Genomic DNA, 21,650 nt, shown 5'->3' with positions numbered 1-21,650 from the left:
AAAACAGGTTGCTTGTTTTGATCGAAACATGCGCGCTTGTACAATTTGACCAGCAGAGGTCACTGCTATCAAACTCCTCTCATGTGATGTTCAAGTACAATTCGAATTTCAACAGGTCGTAAATGTATAAATTTGACTTTTAAAAACAGTACATATAGTATGACCTTAATCTCACATTTTTAACGCAGTACACAAAACTGTGTCTTATGAATGTTTCATCTTTATTTATCCATCCATTTTTCATTATTGTGGACGTACCCAAGTACATATATAAATATTATTTTTGTTTTCATTTTTGGGACCTTAATTCTCAAAAGTCAGACAGGAACACAATGTCGGAAGGCTGGTGAAGTTTTATATCTTTTTTATATCAAACAGTTTTTTTACTTCATAGTTTACTATGACTGCAACATGAGGAAAATGTATCTTTCCTGAGTCAAATTCAAGGAATAAAATGCAGACAATGTATAGTTTGCAAAAACAGTTACAAGTAGGATGCTGTCTGTCGCTTGTAATGTAGACCGTTATACTGTACTATATTTGTACACCCTCCATTGACATCCTTCCCTGAGGCCATCAGGTTTTTAATGAGGGCAAAGCAGCTTAGAATTACATCCCAGCATTGACTGGGCATTTCGCAGGACAACATAGAAACACAGTTTTGGAGCATGTAGCCTCTTCTTTAATGTTAAAAAGCTTAATATAAAAAACATAAATACATTGTAGGTGCGATTAGATTTTGAGGGGAAAATGCTGTATGATTAGGTTTTGTTTAACTTTTTATTGCTTGATAGTGACCTGGGAAACTTCGACATGCTTTTTTTCTTTTTACGCCCCCCCAAAAACAACTGAAGGAATGGTGCATACATCAGCAAGGCAAGTTTATTCATTAATTATTCAAATGCTATGATTGTTCTCATAGTCAAAAATGTTCAGTGCTGTGCGTCACCATGAATCTGATAAGAGTAATTTAGGTCGTCTGTATGAAAGTCGATCAACACATTTCACATTTTACTGTGTTGTGCAACAGTGCTTTTAATAGTCTATGTTGGGCACCTTTCAGGTATAGTTGTCATGGCCATTTCCATTTCTATGGGGATGATACAGATTTTGTCTGTCAATTTGTTTACTGACACACACATTTGTTTTGTTTTGCAAATCACTTTTATCGCATGCTAATATGTGAGAAACTATTCACAGAAATATTTGTGGTCTGGTCTCATAAATAAAAAAATACAGTAAAGTCTCGTTATATCGATATTCTCGGGAGTCGGAAAAAATATCGATATATCCGATCCCGCGGCATGTAAATTTTCTCCTTGCGTTCATAGAAATAGTATCGTAATAAGCAGTACTATCGATATAACCAATATCGATATAACGAGACTTTACTGTATATATTTTCCCCTCTGTTCGTATATTATCCTCTTGCTCTTGCTCTTAGGTGCTTGATGAAGATCTGTCTTTTTTGATTGAAAACAAGATTTGAGTCCAGGGGCTGTCGAAAAGCTCCACGATGTTTGATATGATGAAGAAAGAGAAAGAGAAAGAAAGGGACATTGTTAAGAAGGAGAAAAAAGAAAAAAAGGATAAGAAAGAGCGGATGTCCCAAGCCGAATTGAAAAGCCTGGATGAGATGAGCATACGTCGAGGCTTCTTCCACCTCAATCGAGGGAGCTCCAAGAAGGAATTAAGGAGTAAATTGGAGATTTCTGGTCCTATTCCTATCAAGGTGATAAGTAACCCTGATCTAAGTCTGGAAGACCATGATGCTGAGCACCTCAACAGCTGTGACACCTTAGCGCAGGATGTGAGACCTGTTGAGGATAGCAAGGGTATCGACCAGGACCAAATACGCAGCTCTGTAAAGGAGAGAGCAGCTAAGTTTGGAGAACTGGCAAAGTTGAATTCTGGAATCAGCCCGAGGTTCCCGGCCACTTTCCCGGGGAACAATGCATTAGCTATGTCAAGAGTTTCTGTTCAGAAATCAAAGCCACCATTTTTTCGCCAAGGAAGCAAACCTCAAAACATATATCGGATACAGATACCCGAACTTGTAGAAAAAACATTCCCTGGTGTCGACTTAGAGTTACCGGCACTGGTTGCTCCCCCAATACCAAATCCAAGAGAACTGAAGCTAAAGCGACGCAACACAGGCGATTTTGGCTTCTCTTTGAGGAGGACCACCATGTTGGACAGGCAGCCCGATGGAGACGTGTATCGGAAAGTGGTGCACTTTGCAGAGCCCGGTGCCGCAACCAAGGACCGTGCTCTGGGCCTGGTGCCAGGAGACAGGCTGGTAGAGATCAATGGGATCAAGGTTGAGAACAAGAGCAGGGATGAGATTGTGGAGATGATCCGACAATCTGGGGAATCCGTATTACTCAAGGTGCAGCCCATTTTGGAGCTGAGTGAGTTGAACCGCAGCTGGCTGAGGACATCAAAAGGCCCATGTCAGGAAGGCTTCAGTGTAAGTTTCATTCCCTTTTTTCAATTGCAATTCATCTTGCCTACAGGCAATTAACGTCAACCACTTTAAACTCTGCTCCTCAAAAAAATGTGTATTTGATGATAACATGCCAATGTTAAGCATGTATATGTGCATTTTTTCGCTTTCTCAAGGGAAAATATGAAAAGTGACATGTTTAGGAAAGCCATCTAAATGATGCCTTATGGCATGTTTATAATACGCCAGATCAGCAAACAAGCAACACGTGACAGTGATTACATGAATTGATTAAAAATAAATGGCAGCCTCCATAATATGCCAATCTTTCGTGACATAATCATCTGAAACTTTTTTTCAGGGAACCAGATGCATTTTACATTTGCACTATCAATGTTTATCCACACCGACTCATAGATTGAAGGAAAATGAAAATTCAGGGTCTTGTTCCTTGAATATTAAAAGGCATCATGCTTAAATAATGTTTTTTTTCCCAGTACTTCAATGATAATTTGCATACATTTATGCCTTAAATGCAAATACTGAAGGATAACAATCAAGTGTTAAACCTGTTATTCGTTTCTGTGATGCTGGAAGAAACAATGTCATTTTTGTCCTGTTTTTTGAATCAGTATTCAATTTCTTGGTTCATATCATATCTTGCAGTAATGTTTTTTTTCTTCACAAAACAGATTAAAATCCAAAATAACATTGACTTGATTTAATACTATCAGTCTCGAGTTGACTTCATGACATGCAAAAATGATTTTATCCATGTCTGTCTTTCAGACCAACAGTTTTGACATCCCGTCTCTGTTATCTCAACAGCGCCTTTATTTCATAATTATGTGTAGAACAGAATATTAGTTTAACAGCATCATGGTATAAAATATATATGAAGCCGAGCATCATCGTCATTGTCCAAGTGTGTTACTTAAGGCAGCTCCACATTTGATTGTGGATGTTTATTATTATTATAGTCAAATTACAAGGAATGGATGCAATGCTGATCTTGGAGGTGAGTTTGTTAAAATATAGCTATGCATTTCTGCCTTGTATTCACTGGGGACTGTGTATGCTTTCAGAGAATAGGTTCTGACGTGTATATCTAATCCCCACACCCCCATCCTCCTTACTCTCTTTGACACCAAACAATGGGATGCTAATGTCGACAACGGCCCAAACGCGACAGTCTAGGCCTAGGGCCATATGGTCGCTGGTTGGTTGCCTATTCACTTCTTTTTTTGTGGATTATCATGTGTAATAAGAAGGGGCGTGTCAAACAAAACTCTTTATTTGACGGCACACCTGAAATTAATCCTTTTATAGGGGTTTACCATGACACTTTTAAAATACAATAAAATAACCGCAAACCTTTCTAAATTTTTGTCTTTGACTCTTGACTTACATTGAACATGAAGGGTGTCCACATTGAATTTTATTTAAATAGTAGTTCTTTTCTTAGTGAAATTCTATATTTACAATATCATATATAGTCAATCATGAGGTGCTTAGATTAGCAACATCATATTTCAGAATACAATTCCTTGTCCATTAACATTCCACAATTCAACATTCAATCAAACCATTCCCTCACGCATTTCCGTGGACCTTAGCATGAAGACACACGCCAACTGTTTTATGTCAATGATATCAACCAATCACAAGTCCAATTGGTGTTTATATTTCATCGTTTAAATCGGTGCACATCACCACTCTTCACTCTGTCTCACATCTGAATGATCACCAGTAGCCAGGTAATTTATGGAAACTACAAAAATGTACTTGGGAGGCTGACCTAGAATCAGCTGCACTATTTATAGGTGGTTCTTTCCACTGAAACCTAGAACAGATGCAAACCATATACGCTGCATGAACATGGCTCTCTTTGTAATTTCAGCATAATATTTAATACAATCTAATTGTGTTTTGATATTGTTTGCCCCAACTGAATTAGATATGGATTTGAAATGGTGGTCGGGAGCATGTTTGAGAATAAACTATACATGTATATCAAGTGGCCTTTTGAGACTCGTACCTAATGTATGGATCTGACTTTAAACATTTAGCTTGTACTAGACATGCACATTCCACCATGATGTCCCTGATCCACTGCTGAAAAGTATGCTTTGATCCTCTCCTCTTTCCATCTATTACTGCTGCATGTCACAAAGAGGATACATCAAGTGCTGAAGAATGAATGACTTTGTGTCGTCATATTATTTGTTATTTTGTTTTTTTTCCCCATGATGGCGCGTGAACACGCAACGGCTCCTCTCTCTCCCAGCAAATTAGCGTTTTCGTGTTTATTATGTTTGTCAAAGTCATTATTAAAAGCCTTGCATGCTGGGTCAGCGAGTTCAGTAATTTTAGCTGTGCTGTATATCATGTGTATTAGCATATTTGACAATAAAGCTGACTTTGGCTTTGACTTGAAATGTGATTTCATAGGGGTATGGTGATGTAAGAATTGGTTGGGTGCATGGGAATGAGCTTGCGATGGATGGATCAGGAGGCTGCCTGGCAGCCAGCGATGACAATGGGTATGATCTCTGAAGAGGGGAACGATTGTGCTGTGGTTGTTCAACAAAAATAGTTTGATGTTGTTGCTATGGATGTATGGAAGGACGCTTTAATACCTGTGATCTGCATCCCAGTTTTACTCAAGTCAGTTCATCTGGGGATGGAATTTCACTGGAATACACTGTTGAAGGAATCAACCGTATATTTAAAAAGTTTGCGTCTAGCTATTGATTCTGGCCCAATATTTGACCCATAGAAAATTCCATTGATGATCCCCCCAACCCCCTCACATATTTTTGGTAGAGAACACTTTTGTCCATAAGATGGCAGCCATTGTCCACACAACAGCTGACAATAACTACCCTGGTTGTTGTGGATTCATTGGTTGAGCTTGCAAAGCATACAGGTGTTTTCAAATATAATCCTATATGTTTTACATGTACAGTATGTATATCTTTTTAAATCCACTTCCAACATTAACCAGAGAGAGGGCACTGAATTTAGCACTGTCACATCAGTTAATTCAAATTGTGAAATCATTCTAATGAATGGAGCGAACAATTAATGACGATGACCAACATTTCTTAAATCCGAACATTTGTAGACTGGTGATTGCACTGAAAAAACAAAACAAACAAATTAAAACATCTGTATTTAAAATAACAGGAACCCTGTAATAAGATGTAAATTATTTCATTAAAATTATTTATTTTATATATTTTATTATTTATTATTTTCATTAAAAAGACAACTGGGTATACTCTGAAGTAAAGATTTATCACTCAAATGGTGTGTGTGTATATATATATATATATATATATATATATATATACAGTAAAGTCTCGTTATATCGATATTCAAGGGAGTCCGAAAAAATATCGATATAACCGGGACTATCGATATATCCGATCCTGTTTGCATGTAATTTTCTCCGTGCGTGCATAGAAATAGTATCGATATAACCGGGACTATCGATATAACCGGGACTATCGATATATCCGATATCGATATAACGAGACTTTACTGTATATATATATATATGTGTGTGTGTGTGTGTGTGTGTGTGTGTGTGTGTGTGTGTGTGTGTGTGTGTGTGTGTGTGTGTGTGTGTGTGTGTGTTTCCACTGTTATTAATTTGCCGGGGATTTAGCCCGAGTTCAGGCAAGACTAGATTATTAGACCAGGCGTGGATATTAGAAAGAGGCGGGACATTTCAAGGGCAAAAAAAATCACTCCATGGTCGAGGCTTAAAAATTCCTTTTTCCTGTACTCCACTTTTAATGAAATTTGAATATGACTGCTATTTGAATGTCTCTTTTGAACATGACATTTGGTGTACTTGGTGGGTTCTCCATATTTTGTTGAGATATCATTGTTGAGATCAATGTCTTTATAGAACACAAACCAGAAATTTCGTCATTCATGTCTTATCTTTCGTAAATTTTCCCCATTGCATAACAGATGTTGACAATGCCTCGCCCCAAATGTTACAAATGAGCATATTGATAAGATTAGTTTTTTTAATTTATCCCACGTCGAAACAAAAACATTGGGTTTTACCATTCAGTTTTTCCAAACTTCACTTTGCAAACATAAAATTAAAACTGACAAGTAGTGGCATTTGTGTTCAGCACATGCAGAAAAAACACAAGTACTTGTCATCCCACGGTTAGCCTGAACTGGGTCAGAATCAATTTGCATGGTTTATGAGTCTTTAATCTTTGCTTTACGCTAAGCATGTGTCACCCCGCAGTTTACATAGTGTTGTGTCCCAGTATCTCACTCTGAGGATTAGCAGACTGTACATGGTGGACCAAGTCGGCATGTGTTGGCACTGTACTAATATGTCAGCACGAATATCCTGTTTTATCAAATGTAAGTATAAAACAAAATTGTAAATTATTCAAAGCATTTATTATCAAGCTTTCCCCCCAAAATCTGATATTACTATGGATCAAATTCAGTTGCTCCTACACATCCTATACTAAGTACTAAATGATCGGAAATATTCCTTTAATATTGTGAATGAGTTAGAAGATGAAGGGAAATAACATTCAAAATTGGTTTAACTATGCCACACTTTTTGTTTTCAAAATTAAAATCTGTGATTGAAATTCTCAATTAGGTTTAAATTGAAATGACCAATTGATTGTGCTCATTACAATTTTGTCTGCTAAGATGTCCTGTGTATATGTCAAATTATCAATGCTTTTGTTATTGTTGGGTCATTGTTCACGACATATTCTTACGTGTTAATGTCTCCCTCTTGTGGTCATGTGACTATACAGCATATTCCAATTCATTAAACCAAAACAAGAAATGGAAGCTAAAAAACAAGTAAGCAAGTAAAAAAACAAGGCAAGTAGAGACAAACAGAATATTTGGAAGAGGAAGACCCCCTTTGATGGTTTGTCACCAGGGAAGAGGGTGACAGGAGTGTATTGGTATGATTACGCACATTCTATTCATAGCCTTCTGTGTTTCGGCAGCTGTCATCCCCCACTGCCCGACTCCTCACATTACACCCAGTGGCCCCCCCGACTATATTTTACTACAGTCTTGTGCCACTTTTGACATCGCCCTCTCGATGCCCATGCCCATCTCTCACGAGGAGTCTTTGTAAAGGCTCTTTGCAGACTCGGCTCTTACACTACTTCGGCCCTTGCTTCGGTTACTGGAGGTTAAGAGATTGGAAGGTTAAGCAGGCCGAGAGAGAAGGTAATGGACTCGGGCCTCTGGAAGTGTGTGCAGTAAAGTGTGGTTTGCTGGGTGCATGTGCTCTGCTTAGGAGTGGCATTCAGGATGGCCTCTTGTTGCTGAAACTATTAATAGGTAGAGACTGATGAAACCTGGCTGTAACTGACATTACTGACATTTCCTCTCAATGAAAAAAGGCCACAAAGTGTGTTTTCACAAAGTAGTGTGATGGGAAATTGACAAAATGTTTGGTCTCACAGTGCAGTTTTAAAACTGTTTCTGTCCTGTGCATGTGCTTTCTTTCCCTTTTGGAATGGACTGGATTTGCCTTTATTAGTCTCGCAATGGAGAAATTTACATTTTACAGCAGCAAAGTGATGAAAGGAATGAAAGTAGAAAAACAAACAACTCAAATTAACATGGAGGCAGCTCGTTTTAAAAGATTTGAATTCTGGGGATGCTTGTTGTGCTTTTTAACCAAATCCCACATAACTTTTGTTTTTGTGTTCACATCACTATAGTTTTTTTAGAAGAGTTCATTGTGTGGCACCACACAAAATGAAAGGTTATTCAGTATTGTGAATCTTGTGCAACGAGTCACCTGAGGTAAATGCTAATGATTCTTTCTCATTTGCATGGTTGATTTTGAGAAATTGCCTCAATTATGCACGTCACAGGTTTTCGTGAGATTGGCTTTAAACTAAGCTATCATCTCATCATATCTTCTGTCCTCAGTGCCGCATGGTCCCCAAAACCCTTATTGTTGAATAGTCCGCTGTGTGCAGAATTGTGATTCATAATATCCCAGACTGCTACCATAACTACGATGTAAATCATATCCTCTTCTTGTTTTGTGTCATCACCATTGCATACATGTATTCTCTCTGCCACCAGCTTGTTTCATGCCGCCTGGCCCATCATCATGGCGTACAAATCACGCTTTTCATTTTGGGAACAAAAGGGAAGTTTCACTCTTCTGTGTGACTTTTGTTTTTGCATTTTATATTTCATTTATGAATCTTATTCATTTGTAATATTTCATTTGAGAAGGTTTCACTTGAGGTTTGATCTGCTTTGTTGATTCCTTTTGCGTAGGTTAAAGTTGAGAGCAAGCCAGATGTAAGTGCCTTTTTAAATATATTCTTTGACACATGAACTGAAATTATGTTAATTTGAAAATTATTTCTGAACTGAAACTGCAGATCTGGAAAGCTGGCCAGCATGTTGAATTTTGCAATCATTACAACAAAATCCCAATTGAATATATTGACTTAAGAACATTTTTTTGAATACTTTTGAATACTTAAAAAAAAAAAAAAAAAAAAAAACAGTTAAGCAATAACCTTCTTTTCATGAGCCAACTCTGTTGATGAAAGAATGCCATAAATAGTTGTGTTTCGGCTAAATGCATTTTCATTGTCCCCTGAATCATTTAATTAAGTGATGCCCAAAGCCAGCAGTTAGCCAGTAAAAAGCAATTAACTGAAACTGCTGAATGTAATGAATTTATTGCCGACGCATTTCTTTTAATGACCCTTTTAAAGACACGTTTCCACAAAGCAGTACAGTTAAGTTTGGCTTAGCACCGCTCATGTTGGAACAGTATATTTAGTCTACAGCACCAAACAGATGTTTTATTCCTTGTTAGTTGTGTCATCAATCCACATTACTGCTGTTTTGATCTACTTGCATCCAGCCTCATGTAGATGCTAGTCAGCCACAGGCGGTTACTCAAACTGCGCAAGACACAGAGAGTGCATCATCTGCAGAAGACACCAGTAGTAACGTTGTCATGGGTGGTCCAGATGCCCCAGGAGAGGGGCAGAAGTCCGGTGGTAAAAAGGTGGTGAAGGTTGTGAGAAAAGTGATAAAGCGTGTCACTCCTGCTGCAACGGATGTGCAGAACCAGCGGGCTGTGTCCGAAGCTGCCAAAGCTGCCGCTGCACTTAAATCTAACACATTTTCAAAGGGGGACAAGGATGATATCTCCATGGGCCTGACCAGCCTCATGGGCAGAGGAAGAACCAAGGAGCACCGGCCTCGTACACGTACTCAGGACCGCAAAGAAGACATGAAAGAAGAACTCAAACAGGAGGAGGATAAAAGAGACGAGGAGAGAACGGACACAACAGAGGACTCCACATCTGCAGCCGTATTCAAGAGCACATCACCAAATACTGCCTCACAAAATCCAAACTCTTTGACACCAGTTGTAGGCTTCATACCGAAACCAAACCCTTTGTCGCCACCCGCCGGCTTCATTCCCAACCCACGGCAGAATCTCTTGACTCCTCCACTTGGTTTCATCCCAGCCAGAAAATCCAGTCCAATTCCCCCTAAAAACACTACTTTACTGAGGCCTGCAGGTTTCATCCCTGTCCCAAAGACAGATCCTCTGGCACCTCCTACAGGGTTCATCCCAAAACCTCGCCCTGTAGTAGTGAAGAGACTAGAGGTAAAGTGTAAAGGAACTGCATGTTTACCACTTAACCTTTTAGTGGAGCATACTGAGTGAAAATAATCGTAACACTACAGCTCATAATATTTACCGACTAAAAACAGGTTATGTCTTGGAGACTTTACAACGGATCCCTTACGAGCCATCTTAAAGTTTATGGCAGTATTCTTCTTTTCTCAGAATTGTAAAAAAAAAAAAACATTTTCCCTCATCATATTCATCGCGGCTGACAAAAAAAAACCTATATGATGAAGCCTTCTTGAATTAATGCTCACTGAGTGCACAACACAGTACTGTATATGATCAGTCCAAATCTCATCAGTGGATGTAATGGTGTGCTCGTTGCTCAATCCAGTCAGTACGTGGAAGCAATTAGCCACTGAGCCGTAACTCATTACTGTCACTCTTTGCTAGTGAAGCATTGCATCTGTAACAGAAGAATCCTCACCGAGGCAAACCCTTATAAAGAGAATATTCGAAAAAATTCTAAACCATAACATTTGACATGCTAACCATATGCACACACCAGAATGTCAAACGCTCATGCATTGTCCATCCATTGAACCATTCATCATTTCTGTGTGCGTGTTATGTTCAACTGCCACAAAAAAGGAGTTCCCATGTCCCACTGATGCTCCCAATGGTAAACCATCCCCTGTTGTATCCCACCAGGCTCATTCCATATCGAGTGAACAGGTGTGTTTGTATTTGTGTTCATCGTAACATTTCTTGCATTTAAAAAAGGCTTTCATGGATGCATTCTTTTGCATGGATTTGCTGGCCCTGCATTTGAAGGGCTCACAGGTCACTCCTACTGAGGAGGATTACATGCATGTGAAAAGGATCTTCAACGTCAATAGCAAATATGTAAGGTTTATCTTCCTCTGCTTGTTTTATGCGCCCACCTTGCAATATCTCGCAGTGGCCTACTCTGTACGCTAGCTTGGCTAAAAGGACACATCTGCTCAATTTACTCACTGGGCTGGACCTTCCACTCATGAAGAGGTTCTTAGTGAACAGGATGATCCTTTATTACGTGAAATCATTTGACAACTCTCAAGTTCTGGACATGACTTAAAAGTTACGTGGAAGCATACCTTACATTATGCCGCATGCAGATAATTGTGATATGTTAATGAAGAAGTAACTGGAGACTATTAGATTGGATTGGATTGGATTTACCTTTACTTGTCTCGCAGTGGAGACATTTACATTTCACAGCAGCAAAGTTATGAAAGGAAGATGAAAGGAATAAAAGAAGTAGAAAAACAAAATATGTGAGCTGCTGGAAAGGCAAGCACTCTCGTGGCGCCATCTTGAAGTCAAAAGAACAAAAAAAAAATGCTCAGCAGTTCAATTTTAGAAGTGAAGAGCGTCTTTAGAAATAAAAATGTATTTCCTCATGAGAGGATATTTTACTCCAAATACCATATACAGCACCCACAAAGAGGAGTTTGCTTGGTTTCACCGGGGAGTGAAACCAAGATCAAGTCGGAATAAGGTGCATTGGATTAGGCAAAGGTGGCAAAGTTGTTTTTTTTTTTTTGCCACTAGCCACATTGTAGTTACGATTTCCTCTTGGGGGTCGTTATGAATTTGGGGAAGCCATTAGAATGTTTAATACCCTACGCATATTACATTTAGAGCGCACAACAAATTACTGAATCAGTAGTTTTTAAATTTGAAGAATCATGACTGTTATTGTGGTTTATATGGGACAATTTGAAATGTCGGTTCGGACTGAAGCAAGCATCATGGAATTACACAAGTTTGATTAGCTTTCACGGCCGAATAAAATGATGTGGCGGGCCAGATTTGGCCCTCGGGCTTTGACTTTGATGCTAGTAGATTATCGGGTGTAGGGATGGCTTTTGAGAAAATTGATGCCTAATTCAGAGCAAGAGATGCAATTATCTTTACAGCAAACATGTCCTGTTTGTGGAGCTTGTCGCAAAAGGGCTCCATTGTTTTATGTTGATGTAGAAGCTTGAGCAGGCATAATAACGCCTATATTAATTAACATAATGTTTGAGTCGACACACCACAAACAGTAGAACATGTTACAGTATGATAACCACGCTGCTGGAAAAGAATTGACTGACTGCATATCTTGTCTTCCTTTGAATGCGTCTGTTTTATTGCTTTGCTGTAGTTCAAAAGGAGCAGAGGTGCTCAACTTTGCGTACTGGTATTATTTGCAATGATGACATTGTCTGGTTATTTCTGCTCTCTGCTTCTCTCGCGGGTCATTGGATCTCGACATGACACTGTGGTCTTTGATGCTTGAATGGCTAGCGTGCGAGAGGACCCAAATCCTCTCAGGTACAACCTGTGTGACTGCAAACTCTGTTCTCCCTTGACTCTGTGCCAGAGATTATGGCTTTGGTTCATTATTTTTTATGCACTGCTTTGTCTGCACCCCCCTGCTGTCTTCATCCTAACATAGCTCTCATTGGGCGACTTTTTTAAATGTGTTTTTTTTTTTTGTCTGAAAAGACATGATGGGTTGTGATTATGACGAGTCTGATGAGTATTTGAAATGTACTGTACATAATTTATGACTTTCCTAGAACTGATTGTGTGATTTCCTGATCTCATCAAATCACATATTTGACAATAAAGCTGACTTTGACATGATTTTCTTTGAAAGACTTTCTGTGTTTTGAAACCAAGGAGGTATTGAATGGATCAGCTCAGGCGCGGGCCAATCATTGTGCATATTTGTTGATGGAATGCAATAGTTTATTTCTAATTAATTCATTTTTCACAATTGGTATGTTGGTGAGGAACCAAAAAAGTGTTTCTACAGTACAACATGTTAAATGCAGAAAATTATGCAGATGATAGTAATACATTTTTATACTACTTGCAATCAATCAGTTAAACAATTATCGAATGAAATATAGCACATTAATGCAAGCAATACATTACAAACATCAGCAATATTGTAAGACACATGAAATGCAAAAGTTCAGCGGGCCGGAGTGAAAAATTGGCTGTATGAGTCCCACTGACCATTCTTGCAATCCTGGGTTAGAGGGAATCTCATTTGTCAGCCTCTGGTGTTTTCAAGCTCACATGTTTTTCGCAATGGCCCTTAGTGTCGTAAAATTGCATCATTATTTCTGATTTACTAATCATGACTAAAGATGTTTGGTGTGACAAAGTACTGTGAGATCTATTTTTGAATTCTCCTCATTCTTACATGTCGGGTTAATTAATTATTTTTACAGTGTTTCAGCATGAAAAAATTAATCCTGTGTAGTTCAGTTTGGAAATGATTGCCAATGACTTCGAAATCGATTTATTTGTCCCTTCACCAGCCAAAACTTTCTGAAGACCCCGTGGCCATTCTTCAAGCATCACACTTGGCAGCAAAGGTTAGATAATTGCATCTGTTTTTTTTACGGTTTATGCGATTACTTGTGGTCGTTTTCCTGTTGTACCCTCCTGTAAACCAGAAAGAGGTTTTGATGGTATCTACTGTTTTGCCTCTTTGGATATTCACAAATATTTTGTAGGGCTTCTTGTATAAACTCTGAACTTTTTTTTTTAAATCTGAGACATCTTTTAATGAATATGTTTTATGGATTCTCATTGAGTTTAATACCTTTTTCTTGGCTCTGCAAAGCACGGTATGAAAAGAAAAGATGTTTAAAAAACAACACCCACTATTTAAAGCTGTGCTAAATGCATTTGGACATTTTCATCAAGGATCTTTTTCACTTTAATAACTTTTAACGAAGCAGTCATGGCTGACATCCCATGTTTTTATCGCTGTTTAGTCTTATGTGTAGCATTTCTTTTCAATCTTGCTTTGTCATCTTTTTAATCAGGCAAAGAATGAAACAAACATCGAATCTGAGAGAGCCTGGTACAACACTGAAAAAGTGTGGCTTGTCCACAAGGATGGTTTTTCTTTGGGTGAGTAAGGGTTATCTTTTGTTAGCATTTCATTTCATAGGTACCAGGGGTCCATATATGTTTTATAACAAGAAGAATTAATGCTGTGGCGATGCAGCAACTCTGCTGAAGACAGAAGAGGGGAGTCTGCCCGAGGGGAAGGTGAAAATACGCCTGGACAGTGATGGCTCTTTATTAGACGTAGATGAAGATGATGTCGAGAAGGTAATAAATCATTTCATTACCTCTGGAGCACATCACTCACAAACGACAGCAGGTGAATCGTCTCTTGACATCAAACATCAGGCAAATCCACCGTTGTTTGAGCGAGCGGAGGACCTGGCCTCTCTTCAGTACCTGAACGAGTCCAGTGTGATGCATTCCCTGCGGCAGCGCTATGGCGGTAACCTGGTGCACACCCACGCCGGGCCTAACATGGTGGTCATTAACCCCATTAGCGCTCCTTCCATGTATTCGGAGAAGGTAAGCCGCAGTTAGCATTCATGGGACATAACACTCTTCTTAGTTAGGATTTTCAAACGTTAGCTGCAACAATAAATCAATTTCTGCTATGTTCTTTATCGTTATTACCATCCAAATGGTCTACCCTGATAGGTGGATGATTGATGACCGGCGGATGTATTACGACATCGGTATACCGGTAATAATGCTACAGGAAATGGTATTATAAAAGGATTTCATTCAACAGTATTGGTGTTGATTTAATGCAAAACCAGGTTTGGAATTCCATAATTATTAATCAGATTATTTGGTGGCTTGTATACACTATTTTCCTCTTTGTATTAATATTCCTCACATCAAACCATGAACTGTCAAAGAAAATTCAAGAACATGCCAAATTCAGTGAGCTCCTTGCCTGAACCCATTCTTTGGCAAATATTTATACAAGGAGACTCTATTGCCTGGACATTGATTTAAACCTCAGAATGGGATTTAATGTAACGATTAAGTGGGATATTTTGTTACATCTCAATACCTTTGTTGACATAGTGAATCTAATAGAATAGAACATATGTAAATAGTTGCCAACCACTCACTTTTCACTTCTATTTCCATTTGTCCTTGCTCTTACAGGTGATGCAAATGTTTAAAGGGTGTAAAAGGGAGGACACGGCCCCCCATATTTACAGTTTGGCTCAATCTGCCTATCGGAAACTCCTGACAAGTAGCCAGGATCAGTCCATCATTTTATTGGGCAAGAGCGGCAGTGGCAAGACTACAAACTGTCAACACATCATTCAATATTTGGTCACTATTGCTGGCAGCACCAACAAAACATTCTCGAGTAGGTTGGCAAGGCTCCAGGTTGTTAAAAAAAAGCAATCACTGTTTTTTTTCCTTGGTACTTACAACATTCTGATATGTCTGCAGTGGAAAAGTGGCAAGCAGTGTACACCGTTTTAGAGGCATTTGGGAATGCGTCAAGCTGCATAAATGGAAACGCCAGCCGTTTCTCCCATGTTGTTTCTTTGGATTTTGACCAGTCAGGCCTGGTGACATCAGCCTCCATCCAGGTATTCCTTTCATCCATTTTGCATCAGTATGCTTTCCCACCCTCTTGTGTCTTGTTATTTTTGCTGTGGCCTTGCAGACAATGCTCCTGGAAAAGATGAGAGTGACACGAAGACCCGAGGGCGAGTCCACTTTTCACGTGTTTTACTACCTAATGGCCGGAGTCGACAGCTCCCTTAGGTATGGATCACGACTGAATGCGCAGTGCCCCATCGTCTTTCAAAGAGTCAGACTACATCTTATCTATCATGTTGATATACACTCATCAAACACAACATTAGGTACACCTGCACAATCTGTAATGTCTACCACAAAAGCCGTGCGCATACTGGAAACTGGTGACGCTTCCACCATTTTGACCATAACTGACTTTATCAGGCAAATGAAGATTACTTTTTCTTTTCTTCATTTATTTCACACCATTATTCATCTTTGCAAATGCAGGGTTGTAATACAGCTCTTATTAGATTCACTCATTTGATTCAAGAGCATACTCTTGAATTAAATGAGTGAATCACATTGTTTTGTGAGAAGCTAACATGATGATGTGATTTTTTTTTTCCATTAGAACTGAACTGCACCTCAACCACTTTGCAGAACATAACACATTTGGAATAATGCCTCAGACAAAGGTAGACTCCTTAATGGAGAATATTATTATTATTTTCGTTCAGAAAGAGATTTGACATTTACAAGGAATGTTTTTTCACGATTCGTTTTGTCATATTTAATTTATTGTGATGATTAAAATCCCTGAATGGGAAATTTGATTTGCATTCTGCCTTTCTCAAGTGTGCCTGAACAGTAATAACAAAGCACACGAGCATTTATCCAACATTCACTACAGTTGAGTCATGAAAATATGGTCCAAAAGCCCACGTTATTTACAGATGAGCCATTGCGGCCAGTTTGAAGCATCATAATTTATTCATTGCCATCTTGTAATGTCAGATACGACTTAATCCAGATGCTCAGAGTGTAACAACTAGTAAATGGCACTTCAAATTAAACCTTCTTATTCACAATCGTAAACATATATTTTTTTTTTTTTTTTCATTTGCAATTATCCACCAGGTGGAGGAAAAGCAACGGGCATCCCAGCATTTCTCCAAGCTGCAAGCAGCCATGAAGGTTCTGGGGGTCACTACCGATGAACAAAGAGCTTTTTGGCTAGTCCTGGCGGCAATCTACCACCTGGGAGCTGCAGGCGCAACAAAAGGTACATTTCCTGAAATCCACTGCATTTATATCGGTGTGCATGTAAGTAACCATGGCAATTATAATCACCACCAGATTAGAAAAAAGGTCTTTCTTGCTCACAGTATGGGTATAAAACCCATGCCCATTCCTTTATGAAAATAATTGCCCTCACTTTTTCTATTTAGTGCTAGGCAAGATGTATTTTTCCTTTCTGAACCATCTCGTTCTCTGGTTTGCACTTCAGAATGTATTGATTTTTCCAGAGCAAAACATGTATTCCAATGAGTCGTCATGAATCACATTAAGAACCAGTGCATGCCCTAAAAGCTTGGATGGGCTGTTGCACCTTAGGAAAAAAAGAATCTCTTGACTTGGGTCTTCTTGCCTTGGAATGCAAATGGACCTTGGGAGAAGCAGTCTGTTTCACACTGAGGTTTCGTCTCTATTTTTGAAGCTCTTTTTTATGATGAAACCTTGGGTAAGATAGTCACTTTTTTTCTTGCTTTGGTGGAGTAAAATAGAATCTCAAGGTAAACAGTCAATGTCCTGAAGTTGTTGTTATTTTTGTGAGGTTTGGTCAGTTTATAGTCAAAGTTGTAGAGTGAATTAAGAAACATATATTTGTTTTTTTGTGTTTCTTATGAGGTGAATTCATTCAGACAGACTTTATTTTCGAAGGAAATATCTACTTTATCGATAATAAATGAATGAGCCTGTGCAGTTTGCAATTTGGCAGACTAGCACAAGGGGGCAGCAATGATCTCCAAAGTAAAAGTCATGATAATGTATAATTATTACTGCTGATGTACTTACTGTTTTCAACAATTTTTAATTATTCTGCCAGATAAAATTTCCTCACCTTGATAGTTAACCAGAATTAAAATAATTGGAGTAGAAATCACCGATTAAAGCAAATAAGGAATATTTAGGATTTACAAATATTTTCATGCCTGTGCAACCCTCCTGCTTATTACTGACCCTGCAGGGAATCTGCCGGCTGGATGAAATCTATTAGCGCCACGACTATTTCTCTCGCAGTGTGAATTCTTCCAGCGCCTCCCTTAAGCCGTAGAAGATAAATTCACAGGCCATTAAAAGGGATGTTTGCGCAAATATAATCAGCACTTCAATAGACTTGGGGTTCAAGTAAAAATTGTTATTGTTAGAATGTTTTCATTTTATGTGCAAATGTCACCCTCAGTCAAGGGCAAATATCACATTAGTGTAAGAATAGTCGGCTGAAGACGATGGTTGTCATGTTTACATTTAAGGCATATGTTTTTGTATTCACGGCCAATACATGATTTCACTGCAGTTTATTGGATGCGCTCCTTAGCTATCTCAGCCTCCTTCTGCCAGGGACACTATCCAGAGCGTCAGATACAGAATTACCACAAATACAAGATCAGCCATGTGCAAACGTGCGGCTGGCAGAAGGGCTAATGAAGGTCTTCATGCATGCTTCTCAGCTGGCAGGAAACAATTTGCACGTCACGAGTGGGCCCAGAAGGCTGCCTACCTGCTGGGTTGTACCCTGGAAGAGCTCTCCTTCTCCATCTTCAAGCACCAGGCCAAGGGCGCCCTGCCCAGAGCCGGCAGCATCCGCGAAACTTTAGACGAAAATGGCACATTCGACGCAGGTACCGTCGCCATCCATCCTCTTTGTCGCCAACATTCTTTCCCCTGTAACACAACCACAAGGTTTTTTCCCTCTTCACCTGAGGGATATGGCATGCTTAGGAGAGAGAAAACCTTATCTTAGTAATGAAAACCGCAGCTTAACAATGGGCATTGACAGATAAGTACACACTCTTACGTGAGGACAAGCAATTTTGGATCCTCTTGTCATTCATTGTCCTTGAAATCATAATTGTCACGCACTGATTTCATTCACATTCTCTGACTACTGTGGAAGTGGAACACTTGGAAGGACACTTGAATAGAGCGCAGGACAGAACTGACCTCAGTTTCACCTTTCTGTATCAACCCCCACCCCCGTCAGCATGACCTTCCAGTCTTGGATGCATTAGCACACTTGAACATATCCCTTGGGTGCCGTGACACTCACCATTTTATGAGATAGTGGAGTCTATTAGGGTAACTTAACAGTTGGCAATCGCTATTTTGCATCAACATAAACACACACTCTTACTAGTCGGATTCAAGAGCAAAGCCTAATGACAGTTTCACTGAGATAGTTTCAGCAACAATTTGAATAATTTTGCCATTGAGCGTCATATACTCAACTCGGTCTTTTACAACCATTTTCATGCAAATGCATCCCACATCTACTAGGTAAAGTGTTTTCAACGGATTATCATGATTGCTTTTTTCCCACCTTGCTTTGTTGTATTGTATTATTTGAATATGCATCTGACTACTTTTCTGCACCAGGATCAAAGACTTCCGCAATGGACTGTCTAGAGGCCATGGCCACTGGGCTGTACTCTGAACTCTTCACAATCATCATTTGTTTAATAAACCGGTTAGTATTTCTTTTCTAGTTTAGAATCATAAAAAAAAGATATGATGCTTTCGACGGTTCAGCTATGCAGTACACATGGATTGCATATCATTTGTGCTTATTGTATTTAAAACAGCCACTTTTTGAGGAGGATAGAACCAGGGTTCATGATTTTACTCATCCCTGCTGTTGAGATCTTCAGCGCTTTCGCGATGCATTTGGGAGAATAAAGAGTCGAGATGGTCCTCTTGTTTAGATCATACAAGTAGGATATTTATTGCCGAAGCACAGACAGCAATCGCTGCGTTCATCGTCGTACGAGAAGTCCATCTCGACTCTTTATTCTCCTAAATGCATCACGAAAGCGCTGAAGATCTCAACAGGTTATGGGCCCAGGATATGTTTGGGACTTCTCGTACGACGATGAACGCAGCAGTTGCTGTCTGTGCTTCGGCAAATAAATATGCTACTTGTATGAACTAAACAAGAGGACCATCTCGACTCTTTATTCTCCCAAATGCATCGCGAAAGCGCTGAAGATCTCAACACCTGCAATTAAAGTGCACAAGACATGAGCTCAGACTCGATTTTAGTTTTAAAAAAAGGAGTCAAGATGAAGTTTGAGAATGGCTGGTATGGAGTGGAAAGTGCTATGGATAAAGCTTGGGGTGCTTTTGGTGAATGTTATCAATAAATCATTGTGCAAAGTATTGTTTTCTCTTCTTGCTTCAGGGCCTTGAAATCCGGCCAGCTTCCTTTATGCTCTCTTCTTATTATGGACACACCGGGTTTTCAAAACCCCAGGCTGGTAAAGCAAGACCGCGGCGCTACGTTTGACGACCTATGCCATAACTACACCCAAGAACGTTTGCAGACACTCTTCTACCAGCGCACCTTCGTTCAGGAGCTGGAACGATACAAGGAGGTGGGAGTATCTGAAGGCTGTACGCTCAGCATTCATCTTTTCCACTTTTTCTCTTCCCCTTCGACTACTTGTTCTCTCACATAATACGTCAACCCCGGCATGCTTTCACACATCACATTCTCTCTCTGTCCTACCTGTCGCGAGATCTGACAAGCCAAAGCGGTTCGTGCATGAGACTTTCTCATTAGCGATGCTAGGCTTCACCTCTTCTGCAGAGATCAAAGTGTAAACATTCGCCACACAAGCCTTGGGGAGACACGCCCACCGGCAGCACAACACAGTCGCGTTTCTCTATTGAAACGGAATGATTTGCTTTCTTCCCCCCCCTTTTTTTTTGCTGCCCCTTTTTGCATTACTCAAAGTACTTTGCCGGGTTAGTCGATTGTCTCGGGTGAAGTGTTATTAAAAAGTTAAATCATTTCACAGTCCAATACACATGCACATCTAATGAGATGATATAAAAGAATCACTGATTCTGCATTAAAAAAATGGAAGAAGACTAAAGGGAGCCGTCAAAGTCCGAAGCAACTGAATCCTAATTCAAAATTACATGAAAACCTTTTGTCACTACAGCATAATCTTTGGGGTTTGATTAGTTTCCAATGAATCAAACAGTGGTGAGTCATGGATTTCATTGCTTGGCCTTCAGTAGTGCTATGTATGAATCAATACAGCCTGAAAAAGTGTGTTGTTATTTACTACAAGTCCACTCGAGGGTACCATTAGCTGGGAAATAACTATCCCACCATTCTAAATGATGTCCATCTTTTCTTGAAAAGTCTGTCTTGAAAGTACCTTTAAACAGTAAATCTCCAACCAAACCCATTCCTTCTCCTCATTCAGCCATTATGGGTTGACAAAATTGCTATTGAATGAGCACAATATATCTAATTATCCGGCTCGCTACACATACCGATGGCAAGTATGGTCTTGTCACTAGCGGCTTATGTATGATAAGAGCAGTTTTCACAAACTATGACTGGAAAGTGACTAGCCAATCATAGTTTGAGCAAACTCTGACGTTGACCAGCCGCTGTAAAAAGACGTTGGTAGCCCTTTTGGGTTGCCAACTCGAAATCTGATTGATTAGACTGTTAGAGCAACAGTTTGATCGACACATTTGATGCAACAGGGCCTAAAGAATTGATTGTGAAGGCGTCCTGGTAGACAAATGTAGGCTGAAATGTGATCGGTTATATGCTTAAATACAAAAACACAAGTCTGGAAGCAGCGCAACAGGAGAAAAGTAATGAAAGTAAGCCGAAAGACAATTTGGAATTATTGAATAATCATGACGGTCTGCCACTGGAATCAAATGATAGTGCCAACATGCACTAGTTAAAAATTAGTAGGCTTTCTCAACTCTGCCGTGACAATTTTTCGAGGGAGTAGTCACTTGCTTAGAGGATTTGTTTTGGTGATTTCTACAGAACCATTTCCGCAAGCTAATCACACTCAAGCACAAAACCGGAAGAATACGCCACTGTGACTTTAACTGCAA

General features: G+C 39.4%; 1 protein-coding gene and 1 long non-coding RNA gene across 2 annotated transcripts in view; one reads left to right on the top strand and one right to left on the bottom strand.

The window, feature by feature from the left end:
• Nucleotides 1-643: 643 nt before the first annotated feature.
• LOC148886303 (unconventional myosin-XVIIIa-like) overlaps nt 644-21,650 on the top strand; it is a 60,400-nt gene continuing 39,393 nt past the window's right edge. The window contains 17 exon segments of the mRNA XM_089016843.1: nt 644-876; nt 1,445-2,470; nt 8,762-8,785; nt 9,363-10,121; nt 10,737-10,991; nt 13,448-13,504; nt 13,961-14,048; nt 14,146-14,252; nt 14,334-14,510; nt 15,123-15,333; nt 15,420-15,562; nt 15,640-15,740; nt 16,129-16,192; nt 16,635-16,779; nt 18,230-18,400; nt 19,155-19,245; nt 19,957-20,149. Of these exon segments, the coding sequence (XP_088872969.1) occupies nt 1,517-2,470; nt 8,762-8,785; nt 9,363-10,121; nt 10,737-10,991; nt 13,448-13,504; nt 13,961-14,048; nt 14,146-14,252; nt 14,334-14,510; nt 15,123-15,333; nt 15,420-15,562; nt 15,640-15,740; nt 16,129-16,192; nt 16,635-16,779; nt 18,230-18,400; nt 19,155-19,245; nt 19,957-20,149 (3,540 nt within the window). The 5' untranslated portion in view covers nt 644-876; nt 1,445-1,516.
• On the bottom strand, nt 15,513-20,332 carry LOC148886304 (uncharacterized). The gene is made up of 3 exons (XR_016117829.1): nt 20,284-20,332; nt 18,280-18,443; nt 15,513-15,648 (listed from the first exon to the last, which is right to left on the bottom strand). It is a non-coding gene; the product is annotated as an uncharacterized LOC148886304 (long non-coding RNA).

This window comes from Hippocampus bargibanti, linkage group LG16, assembly GCF_051943395.1.
Source record: "Hippocampus bargibanti isolate YZ-2025 linkage group LG16, ASM5194339v1, whole genome shotgun sequence".
NCBI classification, from domain to species: Eukaryota; Metazoa; Chordata; class Actinopteri; order Syngnathiformes; family Syngnathidae; genus Hippocampus; species Hippocampus bargibanti.
The sequence above is the reverse complement of the archived record's forward strand: the minus strand, read 5'-3'. Positions and strand labels throughout refer to the sequence as shown.